Source organism: Pseudophryne corroboree, chromosome 4, assembly GCF_028390025.1.
Source record: "Pseudophryne corroboree isolate aPseCor3 chromosome 4, aPseCor3.hap2, whole genome shotgun sequence".
NCBI classification, from domain to species: Eukaryota; Metazoa; Chordata; class Amphibia; order Anura; family Myobatrachidae; genus Pseudophryne; species Pseudophryne corroboree.
Window position 1 is genome coordinate 379,717,014 of NC_086447.1, and position 25,931 is coordinate 379,742,944.

Genomic DNA, 25,931 nt, shown 5'->3' on the forward strand with positions numbered 1-25,931 from the left:
CATACATACATACTTACATATGTTCCCACGAGGCTCGGTCCTCTTCTCCATGTAGAATCCTTGGGGTACCTGTGAAAAAAATTATACTCGCATAATCCAGTGTAGAATCAGACCTTTGTATAATCCACGTACTTGGCAAAATAATAAAACGGAAACCCGACCACGCACTGAAAGGGGTCCCATGTTTACACATGGGACCCCTTTCCCTGACTGCCAGGACCCCCCCCTGACTCCTGTCAAAGAGGGTCCCTTCAGCCAATCAGGGAGCGCCACGTCGTGGCACTCTCCTGATTGGCTGTGTGCTCCTGTAGTGTCTGTCAGGCAGCACACGGCACAGATACAATGTAGCGCCTATGCGCTCCATTGTAGCCAATGGTGGGAACTTTGCGGTCAGCGGTTGACTGAAAGTAACCTGGCCCTTGGGTGGCTGGAGGGGGGGGAGACCCCTTGATTTAAAGGGTTCCCACTCCTCCAGGGTACCCTGGCCAGGGGTGACTAGTTGGTGTTTTAATGGCACGGCCGCAGGGACCGATATCAAAGTGTCCCCCGGCTTTGGCATTATCTCCCTAGCTAGTGGAGCCCGGTGCTGGTTTCAAAAATACAGGGGACCCCTACGCTTTTTGTCCCCCGTATTTTTGGAACCAGGACCAGGCGCAGAGCCCGGTGCTGGTTGATTAAATATGGGGGAACCCCTGTCATTTTTTTCCACATATTTTTTCAACCAGGACCGGCTCAAAGAGCCCGAGGCTGGTTATGCTTAGGAGGGGAGACCCCACGCAATTTTTTTTTTCAGTTTTTACACTAAACAGACCCTTTCCCATAGATAACCATGCACAGATCTCACTGATCCGTGCATGGTTATCCAAACTCGACTGGAAAAAGCAGGTCTATTTTTTTGCTGCTTTTTTTAACGAATCGAAAAAAAACAGACCCGCACTTGAGCACTCAGAAACTAACACCCAAATACGAATGAATAGTGAATGCCCGTATTGTATGAAATATCAGCCGCGTTTGACCGATGGTCTATTCATTCGTATTTCGGAACTTTGCAAATCAAACCATTACGAATAGTCCAAACACTGCCGAGATTGGTGCTTAGTGAATTCCCGGATTGGGACTTTGAAAAAAAAAAACCACAAATCGGACATACTTGAATTCTTAGTAAATATTGGCCCTGGAATGGGCTTTATCACTACAGTGTTGATTTATTTAGTTCCACTTTTATTGTATGTGATTGTTTTAACACCATGGTTAAGGTATTAGGATTTACATTTTCAAGCATAAAATCTTAACGGACTTGCCATTGCATCTTCTCATTGACTGCTCGTTATCGTTGTATTCTGTCTTAAAATTACTGGGTCAGCAGGAATACTGAGGAGAGTGCTGCAGTAATGAGTAGAAGTATGTCTTAACCATTACACACATACAGACATATGTACAGTTTGGTGACATTTTACACTTCCTTTGTGTAGCTAGCTTGTAAAGGCTGTTGGATGAACAATTATTATTATTATTATTATTATTATTATTATTATTTTTATTATCCTTTATTTATATGGCACTACAAGGGTTCCGCAGCGCCCAATTACAGAGTACATAAACAAATCCTCAAAACAGGAAAACAGCAACTTACAGTTGACGACAATATAGAACAAGTACAGGGTAAATAAACATAGCTACATCAGCAGATGACACTGGAATAAGTATCAGGTGGCAGAAGACTGCTGGATTTGGTGCAGTTGAAGAGTATTAAAGTAAGAAAAAGGATAAGCACATGAGGGAAGAGGGCACTACTCGTGAGAGCTTACTGTTACGTTCTCTGTACTCAGAACGTAAGATACTGAGTGGGTTAGTTAAGAGCACAGAAACGGGACGCTGTAATAAGAGCGAAGTTCAAGAGCAACCCCCTAGGAACCTAACTCCATTGTTCCACCCGTGTGTTCTTGGGCCCACGGCAGCGGCGTTTGAAGGGCGGATTAAGTCTGCCCAACTCCGATGCCCCCCGGTCTTAATTGGAGACATGGTGTAAACTGAGACGGGGCAAGAACAAGCGGACCTCTGACTAAATAAAGAACAGAGCTAGGGGCTACTACTAAACTCAAACAAAACGTATGTGCGGCACTGCCGCCAAAGGAAAAGAACAACAAAGGTAATACTGTCCACTCCCTACACGGCACCGTCGTGTATCGGGGAAGACAGCTAGGGCGGAAACCTCTGCAAAAACACCAGCAACAAGTATAACAAAAGAATACTACGGCCTAGGCCGCAAGACACGGCAGAAGCCGCTACTTACAACACCGGGAAGGTAACCACAAGTGAACTAGAATCCCGAGATAACATGCACAGGTTTCAATCGACTGGAGGGCTGGAAGGACTCCTATGACTGGCTTCCGAACACCAGGACTCAGGACCACTGTAACAGGGTAGACCAGATAACAGAACACTGATCAAGGAATTCTCCAGAGCAGGAACAGCTCACAGGAAGCTATCACCGGCGTCCGTGTAAGGCACTGAAGGAGAAGATAAGAGGTATCTGCACCAATAGCTAAGAGCACCTAAATTGATAATGTCGTGCAGCTGCCCTGCTGCACGACCACATGCTGCCAGGTGATAATTTACTTATATGGCAACGGGGAACGCGGCACGCCTGTGGCGTCCCCGTTGCCAAGGACCCGGCGGCTCAGAGCGCTCAGCATCCTGGCGTTGCCAGGCGCCGAGCGGGGAGCAGGAGGAGGCGCGGCGGACGTGACGCGCCGGGACCGTTGCTTAGCAACGGTCGGGCGCTGGCGCGAACCGCTGCGCCTAACCGTACCCCTTACTTGAGGAGGGGTTAAAGAACCCCTATATCTGGGTTTATGAGGAAATTCCTGAAAAAACAACCTCCTAAGCCTAGGGGCATGCAAATCCTTGTCCAGGACCCAAGACCTTTCCTCTGGGCCGTACCCTTTCCAATGAACCAAAAAATAGATCCGACCACGAGAAAATTTAGAATCGAAGATCTTCTCCACTAGGAATTCTTGTTGACCCTGAACATCCACCGGAGGTCTACACTGGAAAATTTTCTGAGGAAATCTCCTGGAAAGAACATATGGCTTCAATAGAGAACAATGGAAAGCGTTGCCGATTTTAAGTGACTTTGGCAACCGTAGCCGAAAAGCCACTGGATTGACTTTTTTGACCATAAGGAACGGTCCAATAAATCTGGGTCCCAATCTAGCCGAGGGTTGTCGGAGCTTGATGTTGCGGGTTGACAACCACACCTTATCCCCTACCTTAAATGTGCACGGGCGTCGGAACCTATCAGAAAAAAATTTCTCCCGAAAAGCAGCCTTCTTAAGGGCACGGTGTACCTTTCTCCAAATAACTCTGAGACGGGAGGTTAAGGTCAAAGAAGAAGCTGGATAATGGGGAGTAAAGGGATTGGCTCTAGGTTGAAAGCCCAGGACCTAAAAGAACGGAGACTCCCTGGTAGATGAATGGCAAGCGTTATTGTAGGCGAACTCGGCCAGAGGAAGAAAATCTGACCAATCGTTCTGAAGTTTGGCAGAATAAAGGCGTAAATATTGTTTTAGTGACTGATTCACATGATGGTATCCAGACGTTAAACAAAGTTTCATGTTTAACGAGGCACAAAAACGCTTCCAAAAATGGGCAATAAACTGTGGTCCCTGGTCAGAGACTATATCCACGGGTAAACCATGAAGCCTGAAGACATGGCGGAGAAACAGAACTGCCTGAACCTGAGCGGAGGGTAATCGGGGTAAAGCAATGAAGTGGGCCATTTTGCTAAAACGGTCCACAACTACCCAAATTACCCGGAACCTGGATGAAAGAGGAAGATCCACCACGAAATCCATGGAAATGTGTGACCATGGCCTGAGTGGAATTGCAAGAGGCATGAGTTGCCCGACCGGCAAGGATCGGGACACTTTGTGCTTAGCACAATCCTGACCGGAAAGGACAAATTCCCTAACATCCTTGGAAAGATTAGGCCACCACACCGAGCGAGAGATTAACCCCAAGGTTTTAGCAATACCAGGATGACCAGCAACCTTACAATCATGAAACTCTGCGAGGACACTGCCTCTCAAGCACTCAGGAACGAAGAGACGACCAACAGAAGTATCACTGGGAGCCTGCTGCTGTACCTGGACAAGTTATGTGAACAAATCCTGTGTGAGGCCGGCCAGGATGACGGACGTTGAGACAATGGGAGTTGCGGAAGAGTGGTTATTGTGAGCAGGAAGAAAACAACGTGACAGGGCATCAGCCTTAGTATTCTTAGAACCGGGCCTGTAGGTGATGATGAACTTGAATTGTGTAAAAAACAGCGCCCAACGCGCCTGCCGAGCATTTAGCCGTTTTGCTGATTCAATATATTGTAGATTCTTGTGATCAGTGAACACCGTAATGGTATGCTTCGCTCCTTCAAGCCAGTGCCTCCATTCCTCAAAAGCCCATTTGACTGCCAGCAACTCTCGATTACCTACATCATAGTTGGATTCAGCAGAGGAGAATTTCCTGGACATGAAGGCACAAGGGTGTAACACCAGAGACTTGGGGTCTTCCTGAGAAAGAATGGCTCCCACTCCAACCTCTGAGGTGTCCACCTCGACAATAAAGGGAAGATCAGGGTTGGGGTGTCTGAGAACTGGAGCTGAGACAAAGGCCTGTTTTAAGGCCCGGAAGGCAGACTCGGCTTGAGGCGTCCAGTTGGAAGGATCAGCTCCTTTTCTTGTTAACGCCACAATAGGAGCAACTAAATCTGAAAAGGCATGAATAAAACGCCTATAATAATTTGCAAAACCCAAAAACCGCTGGGTAGCCTTCAAGTTAGTGGGTTGCGTCCAGCTTAGGATAGCCTGGAGTTTCTTAGGTTCCATAAAAAACCCCTTTGGAGAAATAATATACCCTAAAAAGGACACCTCAGTGATGTGGAAATCACACTTCTCCAATTTAGCGTACAAATGGTTCTCCTGCAACCTTTGAAGCACTTGCCGCACATGGACAACATGCTGTTCAGGAGACTCAGAGTAAATGAAAATGTCGTCCAAATAAACGACCACGAATTTCCCCAAAAAGTTGCGGAGGACGTCGTTAATAAGATCCTGAAATACCGCAGGAGCGTTAGACAGCCCGAACGGCATCACAAGATATTCGTAATGTCCGGACTGAGTACTTAAATCCATCTTCCACTCATCCCCAGATCTTATTCGGATGAGGTTGTAGGCTCCTCTGAGATCGATTTTGGAGAAAATAACCGCAGTGCGGAGCTGATCAAACAACACCGAAATCAACGGTAATTGGTAGGTGTTTTTAATAGAAATATTATTCAAGGCCCGATAGTCTATGCATGGTCTTAAAGATCCGTCTTTTTTCTCAACAAAAAAGAACCCTGCACTTAACGGAGATTTCGAGGGCCTAATAAACCCCTTCTTCAGGCTCTCCTGTACATAGTCATCCATGGCCTTAGTCTCGGGGCCAGATAAAGCATAAAGTCTCCCTTTTGGCAGAGTGGCACCAGGGACATGGTCAATGGCGCAGTCATATGACCGGTGGGGTGGCAGGATATTAGTGTTACCCTTACAGAAAACATCAGCAAAATCCTGATGTACCGAAGGTATGAGTTCCGGAGTAACAGCCGTGACCCGGACTGGACGAGAAATACATTCTTTAACACGGAAGGAACCCCATCTGGAAATTTCCCCAGACCGCCAATCTATGATGGGATTATGAAGGGCAAGCCAGGGGTGACCTAAGACGACAGGCACATCCGGACAATGGGTGAGATAAAACTAAATTTTTTCGGAATGTAGGGCCCCCACTGTCGGTTGTACTGGAGGGGTCCGATGAGTAATTACCCCATTAGAGAGTGGACCACCGTCTAGTCCGTGCATTGTGATAGGTCTATCTAATTGAAGCTGCAAAACTCCCAAAGCCTGAGCCCAAGCAAGATCCATAAAGTTCCCGGCAGCTCCGCTGTCAATAAAGGCTGAAACGAATGAACTGAGACTTCCAAAATAAATTTTTACAGGAACTAACAAGAAATCATTTGAGGAGATTAACTGCAGACCCAAGTGAACCCCCTCACAATTCACTTGGTCAGAGCGTTTCCCTGTTTATTTGGGCAGTTACGCGCAACATGTCCCTTGCCACCACAATATAAGCAGAGCCCTGAATTTAGCCTTCTGGCTCTTTCTTCTGGGGACAGCCAGGAGAGACCCACTTGCATGGGCTCCTCGACGTCCTCAGGGAGAGCATACACACATGGACTAGACCTGAAATTAGCCCCTCTTTCAGCCCTCCGCTCTCGGAGACGACGATCAATCTTAATAGCAAGCTCCATGAGCTTATCCAAAGTCTCCAGAGCTGGATACTGAAGGAGACTATCTTTGATTACTTCAGACAGACCGAGGCGAAACTGACTGCGCAGGGCAGGATCATTCCAGCCACAGTCGTTCGACCAACGGCAAAATTCTGTACAATATGCCTCTGCGGGATTTTTACCCTGTTTAAGTGCACGCAGGTGGCTCTCAGCCGACGCTTCCCTATCTAGGTCATCATACAAAAGGCCTAATGACTTAAAGAAGGCATCTACTGTTAGCAAGGCTGCATCATCGGATTTCAACCCAAAAGCCCAGGTTTGTGGATCGCCTTGAAGCAAAGACATCACAATGCCCACCCGCTGAGACTCTGTACCTGAGGACCGGGGGCCTTAAACGAAAATAAAGTTTTACAGGCTTCCTTAAAATTAAAGAAATCTTTTCAGTTTCCCGAAAAGCGGTCAGGAAGGTGCATCTTTGGTTCAGGAATCATACCCGGGGAGGCTCGCAGAAGATCTTTCTGCGACCTTACCCGATGGGTAAGATCCTGCACCATCTGAGTGAGTTCCTGAATCTGATTGGCCAAAAGCTGGCTGGGATTCTGTCCTAATGCTGCCGGATTCATGAGGACAGAATTTCAAGGCCACCCTGATTAGAATATCGGAATTAGTTGTTTTTGGGCCGGTGATAATGTTACGTTCTCTGTGCTTAGAACATAAGATACTGAGTGGGTTAGTTAAGAGCACAGAAACGTGACGCTGTAATAATAGCGAAGTTCAAGATCAACCCCTAGGAACCTAACTCCGTTGTTCCACCCGCATGGTCAGTCTACGCCTGCGAGACTATGTGTTCTTGGGCCCACGGCAGCCGCGTTTGAAGGGCGGATTAAGTCTGCCCAACTCCGATGCCCCCCGGTCTTAATTGGAGACAAGGCGTAAACTGAGATGGGGCGAGAACAAGGGGACCTCTAACTAAATAAAGAACAGAGCTAGGGGCTACTACTAAACTCAAACAAAACGTATGTGCGGCACTGCCGCCAAAGGAAAAGAACAACAAAGGTAATACTGTCCACACCCTACACGGCACCGTCGTGTACCGGGGAGGACAGCTAGGGCGGAAACCTCCGCAAAAACACAAGCAACAAGTATAACAAAAGAATACTACGGCCTAGGCCGCAAGACACGGCAGAAGCCACTACTCACAACACCGGGAAGGTAACCACAAGTGAACGAGAACCCAGAGATAACAAGCACAGGTTTCAATCGACTGGAGGGCTGGAAGGACTCCAATGACCAGCTTCCGAACACCAGGACTCAGGACCACTGGAACAGTGTAGACCAGATAACAGAACACTGATCAAGGAATTCTCCAGAGCGGGAACAGCTCACAGGAAGCTATCACTGGCGTCAGTGTAAGGCACTGAGGGAGAATATAAGAGGTATCTGCACCAATAGCTAAAGAGCACCTAAATTGATAATGTCGTGCAGCTGCCCTGCTGCACGACCACATGCTGCCAGGTGATAATTTACTTATATGGCAACGGGGAACGCGTTCCGCCTGTGGCGTCCCCGTTGCCAAGGACCCAGCGGCTCAGAGCGCTCAGCATCCTGGCGTTGCCAGGCGCTGAGCGGGGAGCAGGAGGAGGCGCGGCGGACGTGACGCGCCGAGACCGTTGTTTAGCAACGATCGGGCGCTGGCGCGAGCCGCCGCGCCTAACACTTACATTCTAGAACAACAATGTTGTTGACCATACGTTATTAAGTGTGTCTAGGTATGATCACAAATACTCTTTATCTGACTTGTAGAGAAACTGAGAATGGTTTAGTCTGATTTATCAAATTTAGTTTTGCATTAACATTGAGAAGAAAGTATAGTACATGTAGCTTCACTTCAATAATGTAGATGATATGTTTTTGCTCCTTTTTGCTGGAGTGGGATTTGAACAAAATTGTATTTAAATTATTAAATATTTTGTGAACACTTTCTGCAAGTATGTGTCACTGATGCATTGTTACTTTTTTTGTATAGTGATGATTTTCAGGCATCGAAAGAAGATGATGTGTTGGCCAAATGGGTTTCAGATCCAGCAAATACAGAATGGATGGAGAGTAATTATCTCGGTTTTATTGATTTTTATTTAATTATGTTTTCAATTTCTCCTCTTTACCCATATAGAATTTAAATTTCTGTAGAAGACCTCCCATTTGCCATCAACACCACCATGCGTCACAGAGGGGGCAATTGGGTCTGTGTAGCTGTAGAAGGCATGTAAAGGGAGTACATGATTCTTTGATCAGATTTCTTCAAACACCACACCACAGGATGGCAGGCTTGAGGGAGCTTTTGCTATTGTTACTCCCTTATCCACCATCCTTATGCCACCTGATCTCCATCTTTGTCTCTCATTTTTAACACCTGCTCATATTATACGCTATCTGTATTCTATCAAACAGCAACACACCATCCACTAGGGAATGTTTATTCATTTACACGGTTTTATTTAATGTTCTTTAACAAAAATATTTAAATCTATTACTTAGGATTTTCATATTATTGCATCAATTATTTTTTTTTCTAGACCCTGATGAAGTTATTTATGATGATGTTCCAAGAGAAAATTCAGATTCGGCTACAGGTATGACCCTGTATTTCATTTCCTGTGCTGTAAGAAAGGGAGGTTTATTAGGGTTGGGTTTATGGGACCGGCGGTCAGGAGGGGGGGGGGGGGGGGGCACAACAAAGCCTCTTGCCTCTTTTCCCACTCTATGGTTGTTGTGGACACTCCCAAGTGGGAATAGTAACTGTTGGTTGGCTTGCCGACCGGCGCAATATTTAGGGTTCGGTATCCCGGCGTCAGTATTGTGACCGTCACTTAACTGCATCCTGTTTGTTAGTGTGCAGCTCAAGATACATCAGAATAATGTATTTGTTAGCTAGTTCAGGGAAAACTGGCAGGTGGGAACAAGTAGGCAGTGGCCGAGAACCAAGTTAAACTATCATGCTATAAGTTAATAATGTATAGTCTTTAATGAGCATTTATGCCTGATTCAGAGGTGGATGCAGTGCCGATGTTCAGGTAGTTTAGCAATTATTTTATTGCAACTGCACATGCAGAAAAATACCTAAACATTCATACAGTGTATGTGTTACTCCATGTCTATGCACGAAGGCGCTGTTGCGATCGAGACACAGAGGATCAGAAATGTTGTGCTACAGCTCAGGGAGTTCCTGAGTGGTGATTGAGAGGTGGCTAGTAATGCACCCAAATATGGTCAGTGTAAAGGGCATGTCATGGGAGCGTCGTGAGTGTGTCAGTGAAAGTAGCTGTGTACACAGCTGCCGACATAGGAGGTGCAACTGTGATGGTGTCTAGAAGCTAACCAATCGGTAATGCTGCATTTCCGGACGCTGAAAGTGGGCGTCTCACTCCTTGCACATTCAGACGCACAGACGTACACAAAGGAAGCACTTCGTAACAACATTTGCATAAACTCACAGATGGGCGACCGCCAATAGGCACAGGTGCAACCGCTTCTATGTCCTCCCCTGTTAGTAGTAACTGTAGTACCTGTCCTGGTAGTAACCACCTCTACATATACTGAAGTCACTTATAACAATAAGTTATTACAAATATACAGTTTATATTGGACATATATTGTGATTTATTTACATACATTTTTCAAGATAAATAAAGCTGTTTTCCTTACCTGGTTAAAGGTTGTTCAGCATCATGATACAGTATATATAACACATTGTTGGGTTGATCCTCAGAGAACTGCGCCTACAGAATGATTTAGTTGATATTTCTGGGAAAACACCTTGTTTTTTATTGCGAGTTTAGCATCTTCTAAGCTGTGAATTAGAAGATTTTTTTTTAATAAAGCTATATAGTGTGCAGCAAAGAAAGTACATTTGTATTTTTGATTTGCTAGTTAATTTCCAAAAGTATAATGATAAAAAAAAACACTTTTATTCAAGGGTGAAGTTTTATCAGCCTGACCGTATCAAGTTATGCACACATAGCAGTTCTCATCTTCTTAGTGATAACAAACAAGTTTTCCCCATATTCTCGGTAACGCTGATCCTGGCAGCTGCTCTATGCTGTACTTGAAGTAACCTTGCTTTTCAGAACTAGAGAAGGCACAGTCTGCAGAACATTGCAGAGCTTTATCCCTACCGTGCGTTTTTCTGCTCCCAGTATTGTAATGAGTCAGGTCCTTAGGTGTATGTTTTCATAATGATTAAATGTATGTATTAATCTAATATGAGACTACGTATTGATGTTTTGTTAGTATTGACGCGTGCGGAGTGCTTCACTACCACTTCTTCCCATTAGGATAATCACTTTTAGTTGTGTGTCTGATTTGTTAGCTCCTTACAACATACTGTAGGCTGCAGGAGCTGGTACTGTACACACCACGTTCATTCTCTGCTGTTCTTCTTAAGACCTCCTATGTAATCACTCCTCATGTCTGAACATGTGAAATGGATGCATAGGTACACACTGGTGCACTGTGTTGTTGTAGATCCTGAAGAAATGATATATGATGATGTGGAAAATGGTGAAGATGGTGGAAACAGCTCCCTGGATTATGGCTGGAGTTCTAGTGAATTTGAAAGCTATGAAGAGCACAGTGATTCCGAGTTAAAACATGGGGTGCCAATCTCCTTCCTCCGAGGGAACAACAAGAGACATGTAAGGCTATTAAAATGGAGAACTATTTCACAATTCATATCACCACACTATATTTTTCATTTTAACTCATTAACTCATTATTTTTTTTTGTTTTGTTATGTTGTCATTTTTATTAACCAAGTTTGGTTTAACTATGCAATAACTGTAGAACTGAATGAATATTGTCTGTGTTAATTAATTTTCTCGCACATCCAGATGTATATGGCCATGCATGCCTGGGTGCGGAGGTGGTGGTGGGGGGTTGCACAGTTTCTAAATACTCTGGCCGGTCAGAGGGGCCCAGCTGCTATGGGGTACAAATCCCCCCCCCCCCCCCCCCCCCATCCCTCTTGTCAGCATGCGGTGCTGCTTCATGGTGCTGTGAATACTATTATAGATTGATTTTCTTGGGGTGAGGTGGCAATGCCATGTCTCCTGGATTTGGCTATGCCCCCTCAGTACTTGGTCATCGTGGATGTTCTAACAGCCTTGCCCACATGCACACCAGTAGCATGTTCTTGGTTACAGAGGAAAGATATATTTGTTTATTAGGCACTAAAATATTCATTGGGTCAGTTTCTGAGAGGACGCAATTACACCATATTGGTCAGACCTTATTCATCTTCATAAGCAGCTTCCCCTCTGTCCTCATAAAGACAATGGGGGGAGATACTTTCAATGTTTAAGAGGGATAAAGTGGAAAAATTGCCCCTAGCAACCAATAGGCTTTTAAATGTTCACATTGCGGTGCATACGCATGCGCAGTTTAGATCTGATCGCATGCTGTGCAAAAACGCACAGCAGTGATCAGGTCTGAATTACCCCCTAAGTCACCTGTGGCCAAGCATGAAATTACTAAAAACTTAGACCATTAGGGTGCCTTGAGGACCGCATTTGGGAGCCTCTGCCTTAGTGAATATTTATAAAAGCTTACAGAGATAAAGTACCAGCCAATCAGCTCCTAACTGCCATGTTACAGGCTGTGTTTGAAAAATTACATCTAGGAACTGATTGGTTGGTACTTTATCTCTCTCCACTTTTATATCTCTCCAAGCTTTGATAAATATCCCCCTTTGTGAGATCAATATGCCTAAGAGACAAGACAGACAGAGTCTGACGTTGAACCAAGTAAGTCCAGCTTGAGTTATCTATTTACTTTGATAATGGCAAATCTCAAGTCTGGATGCTGGTGGTCAGAGTGCAAGTAAACCAAAGGGCCTTATGTTCAAATTCACTTAATCCCTTGAGATACTAAAACAAACTGCATGATAGTGGTGCCCAAAACAAGATCATCTGTGAGCCAAACTGTGTATCAATAAATTAGGTTTAAAAAATAACTACAAAATAGGAATTGTATTAATATTTAACTTTATTTATAAACATTTTACCAATGTGCATTCAACAGACTAACATTCTGAGAATTTAAGCTATTCTATGTCAATCCTATGATAGCTAAGAAAAGCACAAAACATTCTTAGATTGATGAAGGCACTGGTGCCACATACTGTAACTCATGCATTATTCAGCCCACAGGCTTATAAAAGAGACACCAATATATAACTTATAACCTCGACACATATTTGCTTAATTTAAGACGCTTTAATACAAAACAAGCACACACATTAATAATATTTTAATTTGACAGGAAAAGTTTGAGATACAGTAGATGTGAAGGATGGCTAGCAATCTTGTACTTAGCTATCTATACTATAATATATTCAGGCAGTTCCTGGCCCATACTGAAGAGTACCTGACCCCAATTACATGCAGGTCTAATAGAAGGAGTGAGTGGGGGAACTTCATATAACTAGCCACACACACACACCACACAAACTAGGGCTGTGACAGGTACAGTACTTATCGGAATAAGCATTGCCAGGTCTGGTCATGCTGAACCCTCAGCCTAGTCTGAAATAAAAAAGTATACGTTAAATCTTTTTCTGCAAGTAGAACCCTAATTGCAGTAATAGAGCACATTCTCATAGGAGCTTCCTTATGGTGAACTATTGACAATATTTTGTCCAAGTCACTCTAGATGAGTAGGCCAAAAATAAATGGGCAGAAAGTGGCTTCTGCTAATGCCAGCCTAGTGGGGATGAAATATGCTTTTTAGGCCTCAAACAGCTGGAAAACTCCTGGGGTGGAGGAGAACCCAGCGTGGACACAGGTAAGTATTAAAGAGGATTGGGTATGTGGCAGGCTGAGTTGATCCTGCATGTGCTGGATCCATTTTTTCTGGTAAGAATTCTGAAAATGTCACAACATCATCACCTACAGCTCCCTTTAGCAGGTTCAGCATTCTTAAGGTATTTTGTTGATTCATGTGTTCTGTGCATCATCCACTCTGGCAGATAGCACCATGACCTGCTTCTGTAATATAGAGGTATTATGATAGATCGATGTATCCTCCATAGTCCTCACCTTCTGCTCCAGTTCAGACCCCCTGCCTGTTAATTTGATGTGACACTAGTTCTTGGGTGAGTTCAAACAGCTGTGATATTGCTCTGGAGATGTCTGTTCTAAGACGGCGCCCTGTTGTAAGTGGGACAGTCTGGATTTTTTCCTAGCCCTCGCTTTTGTCAGGACTGTCTGCTGCCCATACAGACCATATGATGGAGTTTTAATCACTGTGGAGGTGTGCCATGATGTGTGGAGTTCACATATTCTCAGATGCACAAGTTAGATACAGTCCTACTTTAACAGCCTAAACATGTCATGGTTTTTAGTAAATTTCATGAAGAGAATAAGGTGGTGATGTTAATTCAAGGTTCCATTAGAATTCACTTTACTTTGTGGTTGGATTAACGTTTAACTGACTTTTCTTCAGTATTTCTGCTGTTTGTCATCTTGTTATGTGCTTATCTCTGCCACACTGATTCTAACTGCATGCTCATTCTGCTCATTATACTGACTACTAACCAGTAATGCTGTTGTAGTGGTTTTTATTCATAAGGGTTGTACATCTACAGTAGAATGGGGATACGGTGAAGATCCCGCCGTACGGAATTCCGGCGGTCGAAATACCGACACTGGGATCCCGACCGGCACAATCCCGACATATTCTCCCTCTGTGGGTGTCCACGACACCCATGGAGGGAAAATAAATTAGTGTGCTGAGCGTAGCGAGGCGAGCACAGCGTGACGAGCGCAGCGAGCCCGCAAGGGGCTGCGTTGCGCTCGCCCCTATGTCGAGATTGTGCCGGTCGGGATCCTGGTGTCGGTATTCCGACCACCGAGATCCCTTCTGGCGGGATATCGTACAGATACTGGAGAATGGATAGGTGGCTTGCTCATTACCGTTGGTCAGCCCCCAGTATGGCTGCATCCAATGTGTGTTGGGGAAGGGCCCACCACAAAACTGGCCATCTTCACATAAACAGAATTGTTCCATAAACAGAATTGTTGGTTGTATTTGTTTTGTTTTGTTTTGCTTTTTGTTTTGTTTTTTTTCTATGTAATTTGTTATAAAAAGCAAAAGTTACGTCTATAATTACAATATGTAACCTAAGGCCGTGTACACACAGTGAGATTCGGACTTATCCGATTCTCACTGTGTGACGGGGGGCCGGGTCGGCACTTAGCCAGTATCGCAAGCACATAATGAGTGTGCTTGCGATCCTGGTTCTGTGCGATTTTGGCTAAGTGTCAATCCTGACTATCTCTTCTATAGAGATAGTCAGGATTGAATTGCCTGCACAGCCTATTTTTTCGGCCGATGCCGACCGCGCGGGGCCGCGCATCGGCATCGTATCGGGATCGCAAGGTGACTGTCACCTTGCGATCTGCACTATCTTTTCTTCCGATTCTGACTATATAGTCAGAATCGGAAGAAAAGATCTTACCGTGTGTACACACCTTAAGTCAGGCACAGGGTCAGTATTCATTACAAATCTACCAGAATATGGCTTAAACTGTCTCTGTTAATTGTGATAGGGATGAACGAATATCACCAGCACCTTTCTCAGGTGAAGAATATATTTTGCCTGATATCCTGACTGAGTACATTTGAGTAAATCCATGTTCTGAAAGATTGGATGTTCCCTGTGTGAGAGGGTGGGTATGAGGAATGCTGTCCTTGGAGCACCATTCTGAAGTTAGTGTAGTCTGCAGATTGCAGTCCATGTACTGTAATCTGTGATTTTTTTTCGCATGTGCTTTTCCTTCTCTTACTTAAACCATCTTCTACTCCAGGGGTGGGGAACCTCCGGCCCGCGAAGCCGTTTGCTACGGCCCACCCGCTACTGTCAGTGAGACACGCTGCCGCTCAGTTCGGCGGCAGCGTGTTTCAGCTGTCAGGACAGGGAGGAGAGCGCGGCTATGTCGGGTGGCGGCGGCGTGTAGGACTTCAAACCAGCCGCCGGTTCGTGAGCCAATCAGAGTCCGCGGACTGGCAGCCAATCAGGAGCCGCGGCTGCCGGTCCGCGAGCTCTGATTGGCTCTCGAACCGGCGGCTGGTTTGAAGTCCTACATGCCGCCGCCCGACAGCTGCGCTCTTCTCCCTGTCCTGACACACGAGAAACGCCGCCGAATGCTGCAGCGGTAAGCAGCATGGGGGGGGGGCACTGTATACCTGGCACGGGGGGCATTTGTATGCCTGGCACTGTGAGGGGCATTTGTATATCTGGCACTGTGGGGGGCATCTGTATACCTGGCACTGTGGGGGGCATTTGTATACCTGGCACTGTGAGGGGCATTTGTATACCTGGCACTGTGAGGGGCATTTGTATACCTGGCACTGTGGGGGGCATTTGTATACCTGACACTGTGGGGGGCATCTGTATACCTGGCACTGTGGGGGCATTTGTATACCTGGCACTGTGGGGGCATTTGTATACCTGGCACGGTGAGGGGCATTTGTATACCTGGCACTGTGAGGGGCATTTGTATACCTGGCACTGTGAGGGGCATTTGTATACCTGGCACTGTGGGGGCATTTGTATACTTGGCACTGTTGGGGCATTTGTGGATCTGGCACTGCACTATTAGGGGCATATGTGTATCACGTCCCATTTTAACTGGCCACACCCATTTTTTGGGCGCGCGCGCCTCCGGCGCGCACACACAGTCCCTCTGAGGGGCAGACCTACTGCGGGGCAGGGTAATTTTTTAAGTTGAGAATTTGTGTATGGCCCCCGAAGGATTTTATAAATATCCAAATGGCCCTCTGTAGAAAAAAGGTTCCCCACCCCTGTTCTACTCCATATTCCCTTCAGTGGCACCAGACCCCTCGGTTTTCTGTCACCTGGATACTTATTTCAGTGTCTTCTGCTGATGCAGCAATGATTATATACCCTGTACTTATCCTATATTGTCCATGATTTCTATAAGGGGAATCATGTCAGAATGTAATACACAAAAAGCAACGGTATATGGGTAAATGTGTGCCAGTGGCGGAACTTGCGCCAGTGCCACCAGTGCATTGCACTGGGGCCCAACGCAGTGAAGGGGCCCAAAGCTGCTGACATCATAAAGAGTCACATTGACTCATTATGATGCCGCCTGAACCTTCTCCACTTGCCGCCAGTAACATCGCGCGGCACGCCGCGGCCAGCAGCAGTTTAGGCTTTATTAGAGCTGACAGCAGCTCTATTACACTCCGGCTGGAAGAAGAGGAGGGGCCACAATCCCGTCTCCTCCCCGCTCCTCAGTCCCTCCCCGATTGCTCTGACCTGAGAGTCGACCCGGCTTCCATCGGATCTCCTCTGCTTGAAGCTGTCCTGCTTGCCGCCCGTGCCGGGGATCTCATGACAGCCCCCAGCGTTAAGCCCCAAGATGGAGCTGTTTTCAATGCGCTGCAGCTGGCTGTAAGTAAGCACTGCAAACTGTAATATTTATATCACACTGCCTGTCTGTTACCCCTCCCTGGTGTCACCCTGTCACCTCTCCCTGGCAGCACCCTGCCTCTCCCTGTCACCCCTCCCTTGTGTCATCCTGCCTCTTCCTGTCACCCCTCCCTTGTGTCATCCTGCCTCTCCCTGTCACCCCTCCCTTGTGTCATCCTGCCTCTCCCTGTCACCCCTCCCTTGTGTCATCCTGCCTCTCCCTGTCACCCCTTCCTTGTGTCATCCTGCCTCTCCCTGTCACCCCTCCCTGGTGTCATCCTGTCACCTCTCCCTGGCAGCACCATGCATCTCCCTGTTACCCCTCCCATGTGTCACCCTGCCATAATGTGTAAAAAGGGGGATGCTATCTGCTGTAATGTGTAAAAAGGGGGACGCTGTCTGCCATAATGTGTAAAAATGGGGACGCTGTCTGCCGTAATGTGTAAAAAGGGGACGCTGTCTGCCGTAATGTGTAAAAAGGGGACGCTGTCTGCCGTAATGTGTAAAAAGGGGATGCTGTCTTCCGTAATGTGTAAAAAGGGGGACGCGGTCTGCCGTAATGTGTAAAAAGGGGGACGCGGTCTGCCGTAATGTGTAAAAAGGGGACGCTGTCTGCCGTAATGTGTAAAAAGGGGGACGCTGTCTTCCGTAATGTGTAAAAAGGGGACGCTGTCTGCCGCAATGTGTAAAAAGGGGGACGCTGTCTTCTGTAATGTGTAAAAAGGGGACGCTGTCTGCCGTAATGTATAAAAAGGGTGACGCGGTCTGCCGTAATGTGTAAAAAGAGGACGCTGTCTGCCGTAATGTGTAAAAAGAGGACGCTGTCCGCTGTAATGTGTAAAAAGGGACGCGGTCTGCCCCGTAATGTGTAAAAAGGGGGACGCGGTCTGCCGTAATGTGTAAAAAGAGGACGCTGTCCGCCGTAATGTGTAAAAAGGGACGCTGTCTACCGTAATGTGTAAAAAGGGGGACGCGGTCTGCCGTAATGTGTAAAAAGGGGCACTGTCTGCCGTAATGTGTAAAACAGGCACGCTTTCTGCCGTAATGTGTAAAAAGGGCACGCTGTCTGCCGTAATGTGTAAAAAGGGGACGCTGTCTGCCGTAATGTGTAAAAAGGGACGCTGTCTGCCGTAATGTGTAAAAAGGGGACGCTGTCTGCCGTAATGTGTAAAAAGGGGACGCTGTCTGCCGTAATGTGTAAAAAGGAGACGCTGTCTGCCGTAATGTGTAAAAAGGGGAATCTGTCCGCCATAAGGTGTAAAAGGGTCTCTACCTGGTGTAGTGGTGCTACTGTGCGCGTAATTTGAATAACGGAGACTACTGTGCACCGTTATATGAATTGGAATTATTTTGTAGCCACACCCCTTTCCCACGAAGCCACACCCCTATATTTTCTGCGCGCGCCTACGGTGCGCACTGCCCCTGTTTTACATGGAGTGGGCGGACTCTGATGCCGTTTCTTGCACACAGCGCTAAAATGTCTAATTACGGCACTGTTGCTAGGTATCCATTTCTCTGGCCCTGAGCAGGTCCCCCTCACCAGATCCTCTCCAGGGGTGAGGGGGTGGACTTGGATGGGATGAGGGGGGGGGGGCAAAGCATTTTGTCGCACCTGGGCCCACCGCTTGCTAGTTCCGCCACTGATGTGTGCTCCTATATTTTAATAACCTGTGCTTATTGATGTAGACATCTTATTACACAGTAGGCACTCAGACTTTACTTGGAATATTTATGTTTTCTTGTGGATAATATAACCCTTGTTTGAGAGGCCTTAAAATATTTATTAATATTGCCCATATTGTGGCTTTACTCTTTCATATAGAACAGTGTACTGATGTCTATTATCCTTCACATTTTTTTACTTAAGGATTCATTATATTTTTTTTTATAACATTGGTACATTTTTTTTTTTTTATTCATAAAGATTATACTATATTTTTTTATGTAGCTTTCTCAGGACCTAACACGTTTAAAACAACACTACGAGAGAAAGATGAAAGATTTGGTGACAAACAAAGTGGGAGGAGTAGAGATCCAACAGTTAAAACAAAAACATGAACTAAAGGTGACGTAGCATAAATCTCTTGGTTGTATTCAGAGCATGATCTCTCCACCTATATAATGTATGTTATATTCCATCATGCTGACTAGTGTCTTGCTATATGATTTAGATGCAGAGGTTGATGAAGGCTGCAAAAGAAGGCACAAAAGATGGGCTTGAAAAAACAAAGGCTGCTGTGAAGAAAGGTCGCTCCTACATCAGAACAAAGTCATTTGTTTTGCATGGTACAGTCAATTGATTTGTTTACCAAAAATCCGTTTGCACTCTGATATAGCTACAAACTGTAGTAACAAACGTCATTTGACATTTTAGTTATAATAATATTATGTCCCAGATTTATAGCACGGTGATAACATACCAGCCAACCAGCTCCTAACTGTTATTTTTCACATACAGCCTGTAACATGGCATTTAGGAGCTGATTGGCTGGTTTCTTTATCACTGTGCAACTTATCACACTCCAAGGCTTGATAAATCTAGCCTTTTATACTTACAGTTTGCCACTATTAAGTAACATGGTGTAAATCCTGAATTAGTGAACTGTAGTAAACTTATTGTGCTCCAAAATCAATAGAATTTAAATCAGTGGTGGGCAACAGAGGCTTTGCGAGACTCTTCCAATGGCCCCACTAGTATGTATGTGTATTGTGCATGTACATACCTCCCAACATGCACCCATTGCATTAGAGACAAACTGCTCTGTTCCTGGACTTACCTCTTGATTTATGATTGCCATCACCTATATTGAACTAGTTTATTGATAAGAAAGGTGTGTCAACACAGCCTAACAATCTTCTCCTATTGTAAATGTCAACATTATGACTGTATCTCATATATTTATGGCACTCCTGTTAGTAAGACCTAAGACAACATACCCAAAATATACACTGAGAGGGCGCACAAAGAAATGAGTTTAGCCTTTTATCACTGGTTTCATACTCAGACGAAATCCATGGAAAAAACGGGATATTGTTGTATAAAGTCCATTTGGCTACCATTCAGATACATCGATTGATTTGTATTTGAAATTGTACACAAGATTGAGGTGTGATGTTTCCTAAAATCGATTAACTAAATTTGATCATCTGCGGGACTACCAGCTTGATGTATCTGTTCCAACACCTCACAATTGTTTTCCCATTTTGTACTGTTGATACCCCGATGAAGGTGGAACGCGTTGGACAAAAGAAGTTATAATATTCATTATGAGCAATCACAATTGAATGGCAGCACCCATTTATTAGGGGTGAAAAATCTTGACCTCAGGATTGGAAAAATTGTACAGCTATGAATCACAAAATCTATAAGACGCTCGGCGCTACCACGTTCAACCACAACATGGCGCGACTTGAAGGGCTGTTTAGCGTGACTGCAGCAAGGATGTAATTTATTTATTTTTTATTTATTAACAGTTTCTTATATAGCGCAGTATATTCCGTTGCGCTTTACAATTAGAACAGTAATAGAACAAAACTGGGTAAAAACAGACAGACATAGAGGTAGGAAGGCCCTGCTCACAATCTTATAATCTATAGGGAAATAGACATTGATACACAAGGATAGATGCTACGTATTGCATAATAGTCCACTAGATTGCTAGGTTCTTAATGGGTTGTATGATATGATCACCCCGCAATGTTGGCCAAGTGTCAGGAGGTGTGAGAGTAAAGAAAGACAGGATATGTGATGTTATGTATACTGTACAGGGAGGATGTAATTAGATAGGGAAGCACTGAAGGTTATGTGGGTGGGTCTGGAATTTGATAGGCTTGTCTGAAGTCGTGAGTTTTCAGGGAACGTTTAAAGGTTTGGAGACTAGAGGCGAGTCTTATTGTGCAGGGGAGGGCATTCCACAGAGTGGGTGAAGCCCGGATAAAGTCCTGTCATTTTGAGTGTGAACAAGTAATGCGTGTGGATGAGAGACGCAGATCTTGTGCAGAGCGGAGAGGTCGGGTAGGGAGATATTTTGAGATGAGTGAAGAGATGTATGTTGGTGCAGTTTGGTTAATAGCCTTGTATGTCAGTAAAAGTATTTTATATTCAATACAGTAGAATACCGGTAACCAATGGAGGGACTAGCAGAGCGGATCTGCAGACGATGAACGTTTAGCGAGGAAGATTAACCTTGCAGCTGCATTCAAAATGGATTGGAGTGGTGAGAGCCTATGTTTGGGAAGACCGGTCAGGAGATTATTACAATAATCAATGCGGGAGATAATGAGAGCATGGATTAGAGTTTTTGCTGTGTCTTGTGTAAGATATGGTCGTATTTTGGATATATTTCTTAGATGTATGTAACATGATCTTGAGACAGATTGAATGTGGGGAACAAAGGACAGTTCAGAGTCAAGAATGATACCTACTGTAGGCAGCGAGCTTGCGGGCTAGGGATGATTGCTGAGTTCTCAACAGTGATAGAGATATCAAGTTGGTAACTACTATTGGCCGGTGGAAATATAATTAATTCTGTTTTGGAAATATTAAGTTTGAGGTGGCGAGATGTCATCCAAGATGAAATGGCAGAAAGGCATTCAGTGACACGGCCCAATACAGAAGGTGACAAATCAGGGGAGGATAGGTAGATTTGAGTATCATCCGCATACAGATGGTACTGAAATCCGAAAGAGTTGATTAGTTTGCCAAGAGATGTGGCATAGAAAAGCAGAGGACCTAGGACTGAGCCTTGAGGTACTCCAACTGAGAGAGATAGCGAAGAGGAGGTGGAATCAGAGAAACGAACACTGAAGAAGCGATTAGATAGGTAGGATGAGAACCAAGAAAGGGCTGTGTCCTGATTCCCTAGGGATTGTAGTGTTTGTATGAGAAGAGAGTGGTCAACAGTGTCAAAAGCAGCAGAGATATCAAGGAGAATAAGTAGTGAGTAATGGCCTTTAGATTTAGCAGTGACCAAATCATTCACTACCTTAGTCAGTGCTGTCTCTGTGGAGTGTTGGGCACGAAATCCTGACTGAAGTGGGTCCAGTAGGCTGTGTGAGTTAAGAAAGTGTGTGAGGCGACTGTAGGCAAGTCTCTCAAGTAGCTTGGTGGGGCATGGGAGCTGAGAGAAGGGACGGTAGTTTGAGAGAGAGTTAGGGTCAGAGTTTTGTGTTTTTCAGAATGGGAGTAATCACTGCATGCTTGTACAGAGAAGGAAAGATACCAGTAGACAGAGAGAGATTACAGATTTTAGTTAAGGTTGGGATGAGCGTAGCAGACAGAGCTTTACTAATTTGTGAGGGTATAGAGTCAAAGGGAGAGGTAGTAGAGTAGGCAGATGAAAAGAGTGCAGATATTTAATCTTCATTTGTAGGATCAAATGAAGAGAAGGTGTTAGAGGGTTCAGGCAGGGAATGTAATAGGACACATCTGTATATACACACACAACCACCACCCCATAGGATCGGCATTGCACGTCTATAAGACCAGAAGCCTGCGTGCCATTGCAAATAGTTCCAAAGTGTAAACCTGCGGTGGCGCCTCCCAGTGACAATACAAGAATGAACAATAAATGTGTGGTGCCCCATATTTATCATAGCGTTTCCCTGTTTCCTATCCAGCTGAGGTTGCATCACCAGTTTGATAACTAGGGGTTGACCTGACAAGTGATCCTTGTTGATACTGTTTTGTACAATTGTCTTCCTAAACCGGTGGTTCCCAAATTTTCTTGAATCAGTAGGCAGGCATTGGTTGGCAAACGAGTTCCCAGTGATGGTGCGCTGCTGCATGAGTGCTGTGGTAGCTACATGCAAAACAGAGAATGGTACAGTGCAAATAAAATTAATTTATATTTTAAATACCCACCAATATGCCAAAATTAAGTAGTCAAGACACACAATATAAAAAATTGTGTATGATTAGTATCTAAACCACAAATATATACTGTAATATAAGAGAATTTCTCCTTCTTTCTAATCAGTAGGGTTACCTATGCTGGTGTGCAATATTGGATTTCTACTGCTCGGTGCCTGTACGTGAAATTTCTGTGCTAAAAAGTCTCTCTCACTCTAATCTATGACACCTCGGTCACGACGGTAGCAGTGGAGTGATGTCGCAGATATAGATGCTTGGAGAGTGGAGAACAATGATTACCATGTAAACTGCATTGAGCTCATGCAAGTGTCTGCACTATTAGGGGGATTGTAGTTCCACAGACTATTTCAACATAGTGCTCACAGTTTATTATCTTACTGAACTTGAATTTGTACTTCATTCACATCAGTATACTGTATATTCTATTACAGAGTAAGAGAGATGATTTTACTAAATGGTCTGTATTTATGTATGCATACTGAAAGAGCTTTTAGTTATTAGAAAGAAGGAGAAATTATCTTATATATTTGTGGTTTAGCTATTAACATGTCATTTTTATATTGCGTTTTGACTACTTGATTTTGCCATATTGGTTTAAAATATATATTTAATTTTTTGCAATATGTTTATTGATTTTTAAACACATACATAAAAGAGAATTCAGTTGGGTGCGAGGTATAGTGATGTAAAAAATCCTCACTTTCCTCATGTCCAAATTTGGATTACAGTGTGTATGCACGCTCCCAATACCCGCACTATACAATTTTTTGTGGTTGTGTTGTCTTCAGAGCTGAAAACCCAGCGGTGCAGAAAAAAAAAAAAAATTATACTCACCTCTTTGGGGTTCTCTGGTGGTCTCTGCAGCTCCCACTGGTCTCCCCTCCATTTACCCACTGGAGAGGGGGCTGCTATGAGATTTCCCACAGGGGGGGGCGGGCGCATGGGCTGCTGGGGGTGGTCTCTACACAGGAAGGGGGGTGCACACAGACAGACAGACACACACACACAGACGGGTATGGGTCGTTGGGTCGACCCAACTTAGGTCGACAGTCATTAGGTCGACGTGCACTAGGTTGACATGGGCATTAGGTCGACGTGCACTAGCTTGACATGGGCATTAGGTCGACATGTACTAGGCCGAAAGGTGAGAAGGTCGACATGAGTTTTTGGACTGTTTTTGTCGTTTTCTTCATAACGTGACGGGGAACCCCAATTAGTGCACCGCGTGCTCCGGGCAAGGCACCTCGCTTCGCTCGGCACAAGTTACCATTCCAATCATAGTCCATGTGGATTGTCAAGTATGGAAAAGGCAAAAAAATTAATTTAAAAAAAACAACTCATGTCGACCTTTTGACCTGTCGAGCTAGTACATGTCGACCTAATTCATGTCGACCTAATGACTGTTGACCTAAGCTGTGTCGAGCTAACGACCGTATCCCACACAGACACACCCCTCACATACTCACCACTGCTGCAGAAGACCTGGCTCTCAACGTTGGTTGTTGACACCACTTCAGACGATGCGAAAATATTGACAAATTAAGCTAATTGGAAGCATTTAGTTTCTTAATTAGTCCTTAGGGGGCTGCCGCCAGGGTTCCAGAGCAAGTATCTGTGATTTTTCCTAAAATGAATGATTTTTGGACTTGCTCTGGAGGTGCGAGGAAAAAATATTAATTTTCAGTCCCTTAATTGAATACCAATACCCTACAGCTGCTGGAAAATCCCTGCTCTGCAAGGTTTTTAAAAAAATTTCCTGCTGACAATTGAAACTGCCCCATAACCATCAATAGACAAAAGTTCAGTAATAAGTGGATTACAAATCAAATAGAATCGATACTTAGGGGGTTAGTCAGACATGGATGCAGACCGCTGCATATGCAGCAAGATCTGCATCCATCTCCTCACGTACTGGGGGCCGCCCAGCATATTTGGCACAGCCTCACGATGCGTCCTCAATTTAATTGCGAATGCATTAAATTAAGGTTGACCCCTGCCAACGCAGCCTGGCTGTGCTGCCTGGTGGCCCACTGCCATTCTTTTAATCGGAGTGGCAGTAGCCCAAAAATACTCCCGACACGCACCCGTTCAGCCCACCACACCCTGCGCCACGACTGCGCCTACTTGCTGCTGTCAATCATGTTGTGGACGCTTCCTTCGGGGATGCTCCCGCAATGTGAATGACCACGTGGGCAAAATGTGGCCGCTGCGTGTGAGCAGTTTGCCGATGTACAGCAAACTGTTATGCAGCCACATAAGTGGCCAAGTCTGAATTAGGCCTATAGAGACTAAAACCATTATAGTAAGTTTCAGCCAGAAACATAGCATGCCCCCCCCCCCCCCAAACCCCCCCCCCCCCAGAAATGGAGATATTAACCATGAGCAAAGACAAAACAAAAATGGGGAGAGGGTTGAGGAAGTGGAAGGAAGGCGAGTACCATGCACAGTATACAGAAAGCTCAAAGTATCGCTGCTGCATAAACAGTGGATGATTTACTGTAAACTTAAGGGGGGTACTCACGGAGCGATATTCTAAGCACTCTGACTAGATTGCTTAGAATTTGAGCATTATCGCTCCGTGTGAACCTCCTACAGCGATAGCGATGCGCAGCCCCGCGCATCGCTATCTCTGGTGCTAGATTGGCCTGCATGCAGGCCAATCTAGCAGGTCGCTCATTTCACCCGCTGGGTGAAATGAGCGCCTTCCTCCCCCCCGTCTCCCCCTGCACGCTCAGCACAGATCGCGCTGTGCTGAGCGGCGGGAGAGATGTGTGCTGAGCATCGGCTCGTCTATATGGGCCTTTAAAGCCATAAGCACCAAATTGAACAAAATTCTTTGGGGCAAATTTACTAAGGTGGGAATTTTTTAGAACTGGTGATGTTGCTCATAGCAACCAATCAGATTCTACTTAATATTTATCTAGCTGCTTCTAGAAGGTAATAGATAAAATCTGATTGGTTGCTATGGGCAACATCACCAGTTCTACAAAAAATCCCACCTTAGTAAATTTAGCCCTTTGTTTTTCTCAACACAGAGATGGAGATCCTCCATTGCCATATATTGTATAAATCTATTCTAGCAAACCATTCTTTTATGGATGGTGGGGCTGCAGACTTCAAAGGAACCAGAATTACCGCCTTCACAGTGCTATTAAAAAATGTAAGCAAAGCTTTTTTTGTACTTCGCCAGGGGCCTGTGTACAAATTTACAAGCCAAAAGGTAAAGTTACATGGGACTG

At 45.1% G+C, this 25,931-nt stretch overlaps 1 protein-coding gene across 5 annotated transcripts in view; it reads left to right on the forward strand.

Annotated features, from left to right (window-relative positions):
- Window positions 1-25,931, forward strand: part of ARHGEF10 (Rho guanine nucleotide exchange factor 10) — a 318,961-nt gene that overhangs the window by 123,849 nt on the left and 169,181 nt on the right. For all 5 annotated transcript variants that reach the window (XM_063916670.1, XM_063916669.1, XM_063916673.1 and 2 more), the window contains 5 exons: window positions 8,352-8,431; window positions 8,902-8,958; window positions 10,850-11,019; window positions 18,769-18,885; window positions 18,992-19,106. In XM_063916670.1, coding sequence (XP_063772740.1) covers window positions 8,352-8,431; window positions 8,902-8,958; window positions 10,850-11,019; window positions 18,769-18,885; window positions 18,992-19,106 — 539 coding nt within the window. The remainder of the gene's footprint in view (window positions 1-8,351; window positions 8,432-8,901; window positions 8,959-10,849; window positions 11,020-18,768; window positions 18,886-18,991; window positions 19,107-25,931) is intronic.